Source organism: Nanorana parkeri, unplaced genomic scaffold (assembly GCF_000935625.1).
Source record: "Nanorana parkeri isolate BGI_ZX_2015 unplaced genomic scaffold, ASM93562v1 scaffold652, whole genome shotgun sequence".
NCBI lineage: Eukaryota > Metazoa > Chordata > Amphibia > Anura > Dicroglossidae > Nanorana > Nanorana parkeri.
Window position 1 is genome coordinate 77,229 of NW_017306920.1, and position 7,933 is coordinate 85,161.

The following is a 7,933-nucleotide window of genomic DNA, read 5'->3' on the forward strand; positions in this document are numbered from 1 at the left end:
CCGCTCGGCCTTAGTTCTGGGACAGTGGCTCCCTCCTCCGCCGCGGGCTGCAGCGGTTCTTTCACTTCTCGGATCCCCGCTGCATACAGATGGGGAGAGTAGCGGGGATCCAGAGAAGCACCACGGGCGGGAGGAGAGGACATCGCTATCTGCTACTGATCGCTACGCGATCGAATGGTAGATCGCGATCGACCTTATGGGCACCCCTGCTGTAGACCCTTGGTTCTCAACTGGTGGGCCGAGACCCAAAAGTGGGTCGCGACCCAGTGTCCAGTGGAACAGTAGAAAGGCATCATGGCACACTCACAAACCAGCATGTAAAACAACTTGTCTCACCACTAAGGACAATGACAGAGGTTTGGATACACGTCTTCTGCAAAGGATGTGTAAGCCGCACTGCCGCGCCAAGGCACCTCTTATAGTGCGGTCCTAACTCTAAACTATGAGAGTCTCCATCTTGGAGCACATGGGGCAGAAGATATCAAATTGGGTGCAGGCCTGTCCGGAGGACGCCCCACCTCCTTAAAGGCACAGAAACACACAAATCGGTACAGAAAGGTACAGAAACACACAAACGCGTTTGTTTTGCTTTACCGATTTGGTGCAGCGACGCATGGGGTTTCTCAGCTGCCAATGGGATGTGCGGGATCCCTTGTGTGTTTCTGTACCTTTAAGGAGGTGGGGCGTCCTCCTGACAGGCCTGCACCCAATTTGATATCTTCTGCCCCATGTGCTCCAAGATGGAGACTCTCATAGTTTAGAGTTAGGACCGCACTATAAGAGGTGCCTTGGCGCGGCAGTGCGGCTTACACATCCTTTGCAGAAGACGTGTATCCAAACCTCTGTCATTGTCCTTAGTGGTGAGACAAGTTGTTTTACATGCTGGTTTGTGAGTGTGCCATGATGCCTTTCTACTGTTCTACTGTTCAAAGCCCATTTCGTGTGCACCTTACTGTATAACTGGTAACAAATTGTTGAGTGCGTTTGTCGTTTGTTTTGCTTTACCAGTGTCCAGTGGGTCGCCACATGCCTTCCGCTTTTCTAGGTGAGAAGCTCCTCAGCCTCCCCCTAGCGCAGCACTGTCAGTTCTCGCACAGAGCAGCCATTCAAAATATCTTGTGTCGACTTGAGGTGGGTTGGGCTGGGGCTATGGCCATGGGGGAGCTCCATCCATACGTGCATTGCTTACAGCTCCCTTGCATGCCCTGGAGTGACATCACATTTTGGCTCCCGGCACCTCTACAAAGCATGCAAGGGAGCTGTCCAAGCAATACACATATGGATGGAGCTCCATCACAGCATAGCAGCCCACACAGGACCCCAGGTTGAGAATCCACTCCAGTTTTCGTAAGGTAGGGAGTCTAAAAAAAAAAATGTTAAAAAAATATATGTCTGTGGTTGTGTGTGTCTGTCAATGTTTTTGAGGGCCTGTTCATAGTAGTACAGTACGTTATTCGCATGCGATTAACGCATTGTACCATGCAATCGCACCTACTGTGCGTTCTGGTGGGGGAGGTGCGTTGCATTGCCATTCATTTGAATGGCACTCCAAAACACACCTACAACCCCCAGTTCAATCACCTGTACTGGAAAGCGCAGTACCGCAATGCTGTGCGTTCCATTGCGGTGCGACTTAGGTCGCGACTTAATGACCGAGGACAAATGTGGGTCTAGAGGTTACACAGGTTGAGAGCCACTACTGTAAAGCACCTTAGTAGCCAGAGCAACTGCATTGCTTAACAGCGATGTCCTCCACTCCCACTGTGTGGAGCAACTCCCCCTTTGCTCTGAAAACACAGGGGATCGCTCGTTCGGCACAGCGGCCCTTCAGAAAACGCCCAGTGTTGTGATAAATTACTATAAGGCGTTTTTTAAATTTGATGAGGGGCGGTCATGTCACGATCCACCACTCAACCAATCAGAGAACACCAAGCTGGACCAACGTAAGTAATGCTTACCTGGAGTTCAGCTTGAACAAATTCTTTTATTGGGTAGCAGTTTTGCTATAATGTACAAAAACACCGACATTAAAAGATGAAAATATAGATGTAAAAATAATATAAACAGATCTTTGATTTTAAAAAAGCAGAACCTTGCACCAACCACAGCACGCCAGCAACAAATACATGGGGCAATCAGGACTCCCACTCTAGCACTGCTTCCTGCACAGACTATGTGCAGAACAGTGACGATTTCCTACTATTACAAGGTAATATCAGCGTTTGCAAAGGCATTTGGTGCACACAAAGTGGATCTACTGTGCCTGGAGTTCAGCTGTAAATGTGCAGCTTAAAAGAGAACTTGGGGGTAACCTTTTTATCCCATAGTTTCTTTAGGGTCACGGGAGGACATATACTAACCTCCTCCCATGAACCAAAACTCAGTATATAGCAGGCTATTGCTCGCTACATACTGAGAGCGCCGCAGCCGGGACGGATCGTGACAATACTGTCCACCTAGCTGGCTGATTGACAGCTGGCTCTGCCTATCTAGAGGCAGAGCCAGCTGTGCCCGCCCCCTCCTCCGTCCGTCCCTTCAGTCAGCACTGGAGGATTAGAGAGGGGAATCCCTGTGGGGAACGGTGACCGACAGTCACCGCTATGGCAGGGAGACGATCGGTGAGTGAGCGAGTACCGGTATGTGTTCACTCACTTCCCAATCTATTGAGCCGACGTGTGACAGATTCATTGTCACACATTGGCTCTTACTATGAGGATGAGTGTAAATCACTCACCCCATAGTTCTCCTTTAATTAAAGTTGACACCAAATACAGTCCCAAACCTCTCCTCCATCTTCCTGGCCCAGCAGGAATTTATAACTTACCTTTTACCTGAAGAGAGATTCTTCTTTTTATTATTAATATTATTATTGTAACAATCACAGGGCTCGGAAATACCTTTGCAGTGGCAGCAGGAATCTGCTGGGCAGCCTACATCATGGGCTTCCTGCCAATACTACATTACATACAATACAAGGGTCATCTTCCTACTAGGGATGCACCGATATATCGGCCGCCTAAACATATCGGCCAAAATGGCACTTTTGGCTAAATGCCGAAAGTGCAATTTTCCTGCCGATACATCGGCGCGTCCGTGATTTTTCCTCCCCGCTGGGCGCTGCTCTGTGTCCCAGCGGGGAGGAGAGAAAGTGACAGCCGGCCGAGCGCTGTGGGGCAAGAGCACTGTGAGTGGCCGGTGTCTCTCCTCCCACACCTATCAGAGTGCAGCAGAGTGGTGTGGGGGCGGAGACAGCGCTGTCACCGGAGGCTGAGCTCTCCTCCCTGCTCCGCTCCACCCAGCCTCCTGTGACAGCGTGTCAGAGAGGAGAACAGGCTACAAACACTCAGCGTTCAGTGATCGCTGAGTGTTTGTACATAATTGAGGATATGGTATGTTAACTATATCCTCAATTATGAATGAATGGGAAGTGATCTACATCACCCCCATTCATTCATGATTGTGGTAATAGTAATCATACTATGTCCTCATGTTATCAATGATCAGGAACACTCAGTATAGAGTGTTCCTGATCATTGATAACAGGGGATACAGAAGAAGAGATTGAGGACTCTGTTCTCTGAGGACTCTGTGTTCTCAATCTCTTTTTCTAAACCTACAGTCCATAGGCAGGTTCTTAGGAGTGAAGGAGGTAGTGAGGGCAGTAAAAGAAACCCTCCATCGCCAGCACACACCTACCCCATGTATTGCGTTAAATCTGTGGTCTACTTAGTGCTCTGGGTTGGGAACTCGAGTGGGGTTACTGTTCTGGAATATATTGCGTGTACTTTGTGATGGTCTACAGATAGTGGAAACATGTAAGGGCCGGTGCGCACCTAGGCGACACTTCACTGCGCGGCAATCGTGCACGATGCTGCGCGGTCAGGAGTCAGAAAGGTGCGAACCGATCACGCTGTGGGTGCAGTTATTTTCTCATGGCACCCCCAGTCGCACTGGGCGGATCGCGCGGGATTTCGCCTGTGCTTCCGGACTTGATTGTGGCCAAAACAGCCACGCGCCGTGTATCGCAAAAGAAAAAGTACAGGTACCGGTACCTTTTTTCTGCAATTGCCGCACGGATGTCACCCCATTGAAATCATTGGGGCCGCACAGGAATCGCTGCCTGCATTGTGCAGGACCGCGCGATCTCGGGGCGCGGAGGTCTGCACCGGGCCTTAATATTATACAGGCACCACTACTACTTCAGCAGTCTGCAGTCTTGTAGCTGGAATGAGCTCACCTTTTCTGATGGATGAGTAAATCTACCCTTCAGTGGCTAAATTTTGCAAGCTCAGACAAGCTGAAAAGAACACCCACAGATTTCTCCGTCCATGCTGAACCACACTGATGGGGGGGGACCTCCAGCGCCGTCTAGTATCTTCAAGCAGCACAATTAAAAGGTGCATCTTCAGTTACAGCTTCCTCTTAGTCCCCTTGCCAGTGACTACAGGACATGCTGACCTACAAGACCACCTAATGCAGCTTCCTGTGACAACAATGCTGCACTTCTCCTGAATCCAGAGCAGAGTTGCCACTCTCATGTAGGCTTTGCCTGCTTACACTGCAGTGGGATGAGAAGATGTTGCAGGGAGTTGTGGCTATCAGCATTGCCTATGCAGATTCACAAACCTGTAGGTTATCATTCAGCAGCTGGCCACCACCTAGTCCTGCTCACTGTTTTCTGGATTGACAGCAATACCTCTGTTGCTGTAACAGTCCCAATGCAGGTTCTGGGAGGGACAGCATGCGAGACACAAATAAAGGGGATTTGTCCGTCATGGGGGGTAAAAGGAAGTTTATTACTACTAGGTACGCACAGATACCGATATTTTGCTTTCGGTACTCGCCGATACCGATGCTTCAAATGGCATGGAGCCGGCTTCCTGGTCAATCAGGAAGCCGGGCGGCGGGTAATGACATGGAGCCAGCTTCCCGGGCAATCAGGAAGCCAGGCGGCATGTTGTTTGGCCGGGAAGCCAGTTTTCCAGGCAATCAGGAAGCGTGGCGGCGAGTACTGACCCGCCTCCTGGCTTCCTGAATGGCCGGGAAGCCGGCTCCATGCTGATTGACTGGATAGCTGGCTTCCCAGCCAATAAGGAAGTCGGGAGGCAGGTAATTACTCGCCGCCCGGCTTCCCAATTGCCCAGGAATCCAGCTCCATGTTCCCCACAGCAGTGCTGGTCAGAGGAAATCTTCTTTATGAAGTTCCGGTATTGGAGGTATCGAAGCATTTGGGCAAGTACAAGTACTCGGTATCGGTGCATCCCTAATTCTTACTTTATGAGGCTAGTAACGGGATTTGGTACACGTTTAGACCGGCATACAGGAGCCTTTAGTTATACTTTGATTGTACTTGAACTATTACAATTGATAGTTCATACGGGACAAAATAAATAAATAAAATGCAGTCAGTGAAATAGAGATCACAGCCCCGTATGGTGAACTTACACTGGCGTTAAGCAAGGTTGTCATAACGTTTTTCCCAGGAATACCCTGTATGGTCGTCCCTTTCCCAGTGGTTTTCTGCACCACAATGACATTTGGTTTGGAAGTCATGGGGATGGTGGTTATTTTTGTAGTTGTTCCTTGAACAGAAAAGAAAGAAAAACAAATGCAAAATAAAAAGTTATGTCCAACAAATGGGACTAATTCATATACCGTTAGATGCATTTTTTTGCATTAAATAATTTTACATCAGGTAAATTTTTTCCCTCTGTGGGTTCTACCTCAACTCATAACCGGTTATTATTACAGGAACAGCATTCCTATTTTAAATACCAAACGTGGATTGTATCCACTACTAAAGATACATGTAACCAAACAATACAATTCCAACAATCTAATTTTCTTGTTTTCGGACTATAAAATTATTTTGATGCAATTTTAAAACATATTTAAAAACAAAAATGTAACATTTGCTCTCTATGAGGGGAATTTATCAGAACTGGAGCGGTTACCCACAGTATCCAATCAGATTCTTTCTTCAGTTTGTTAACCTCTTGCTGTCCGCCCGTAGTAAAAAAACGGACGGACGGCACTGCAGCATCTGCGGGTTGCCGTCTCCAGACGGCAAATTACATTATTTTCAGGCACTTCTGAGGACTACAGAACCCGACCCCTCTATGTTGTGCGGCATAGGAGAGCTGGGGGTACCCTAGCCTTACCTTGTTTGTGTTGCCCTCATACAATACAGTGAATGCTTGTTCTCACCCTGGGACAGGAAGTGTGTTTCTGGCAGGATCACCAGGTAAAATAAAAAATAATGCAACAACCTCATCCAAGGACTGCTAAGCTGCATTATATTAAATTTTAGTTTTTGGGTTTACATACACTTCAAGACATTATGCAATTCGTTAAATGTTCAAGAGCAGCTGTTAAGCTGTTCGCGGTAAAAAAACCGCGTGACAAAACGCGCGTTTCCATGGGCTACTTGGCTGTATCCCAATGGAAACGCAAGACCAAAACGCCCCAAAGAAGTACATGTACTTCTTTGGGTGTAGGCCGTTTTGTATCGCGTTCGGACGGGCGGAAATACGGCAAGGTGTGAACCAGACCCATTGAATACAATGGGATTTAGATGTTTGAGCGTTTTGTAGAGCGTCCGTCAAGCGTTGAACGCGCTACAAAATGTAATATACTTTCCTTGAGCCCCGTGTTAGAGTTGTCGGCTGTGCGGCTCTGCCCAGCGGCACGTTCACTCACTCCTCCACTTTACCCATAGGGGCGCTGAGGTAGATACCAAGGTTGGACTTCAAACATGTTTTACTGTCTTCATCTCCCTTACATGGAGGGAGGGGGGTAAGTAGGTTACAGAAAGAAAGTTTACAGGAAGTAGTTCAACGCGCAGAAAGTGACAGGGTCAGGATATTGCATTTCTGACAAGCTCAACAGGTACTTTCTGAATATTACTGAAAATTAGGGATGCTCCGATACCTTCCCCGATACCGGAACTTCCGGTCAGAGGAAGATTTCCTCTTACTGGCAGTGCCGTAGGGGAACATGGAGCCAGCTTCCCGGCCATTTAGGAAGCCGGGCGGCGAGTAATGACCTGCCTCCTGATTGGCCGGGAAGTTGGCTCGATGCTGATTGGCTTGGAAGCCGGTTTCCCAGCCATTCACAATCAAAACCGGCCAAACAACATGGAGCTGGCCTCCCGGGCAATCAGGAAGCCGGGGGGCATGTCAATACCTGCCACCCGGCTAACTGGTTGCCTGGAAAGTCAGCTCCATGCCAGCGGAATCGCCAGTCTCGGTATCAGTGAGTACCGAAAGCAAGATATCGGTACTCGATGCAGAAAAACCAGTATCGGTGCATCCCTAGTGAAATCGTTTTTTTAGCCTGAAAAAAGAAAACAAATGCATTTTTGCTCTTAAGTTTAGTTATTCTTTAGGCCGGTTAAATATGTTTGTAAACCAAAGGGGAGAAAGATCCCATCCAGGTACCAATTGCCTCCAGTCACAAAGAGGGACAAGGGGACATTTTCAGGGATATTCAGTGAACCCCAAAAAATGCAATTAGATTTCATATTTGACTGATCTTAACGTATCTGAATCCGGTTGCTTTGGATCGGATTGCACATTACTGGATGCATTTAGTTTCTCCCACTTTCTGGAATGTAATGGAGCTTCATTCATTCCTGTCTGTAGGGGAGAAGTCTTCTATTTATTTTATTTCAGCAGTTTTATAGTGTGAGAGTTCTGGTAACAGCTGCCCCGTGTCTGTCTCACAAGGTGTTATGATGGGCCCGTGTCTCCAGACGGTGCTACATTCATATGACACCTTGTAACTTTGCTGCACTGGCCCATTAAACTCCTCACTGTTTATGCAGTGCCCTTTATATAGTGTGAGCAGCACGTCTGCCACGGACAGGATTACATATTCGCCGGTAGAAAATCATCTCATGGGATGTGTGTTCAGGGATGTGGCAGGCAGCAGA

The 7,933-nt window shown here is 48.1% G+C and overlaps 1 protein-coding gene across 1 annotated transcript in view; it reads right to left on the reverse strand.

Annotated features, from left to right (window-relative positions):
• The window catches only part of EMSY (EMSY, BRCA2 interacting transcriptional repressor), a 54,029-nt gene that overhangs the window by 27,566 nt on the left and 18,530 nt on the right, over positions 1–7,933 (reverse strand). The window contains 1 exon segment of the mRNA XM_018563311.1: positions 5,446–5,582. Coding sequence (XP_018418813.1) covers positions 5,446–5,582 — 137 coding nt within the window.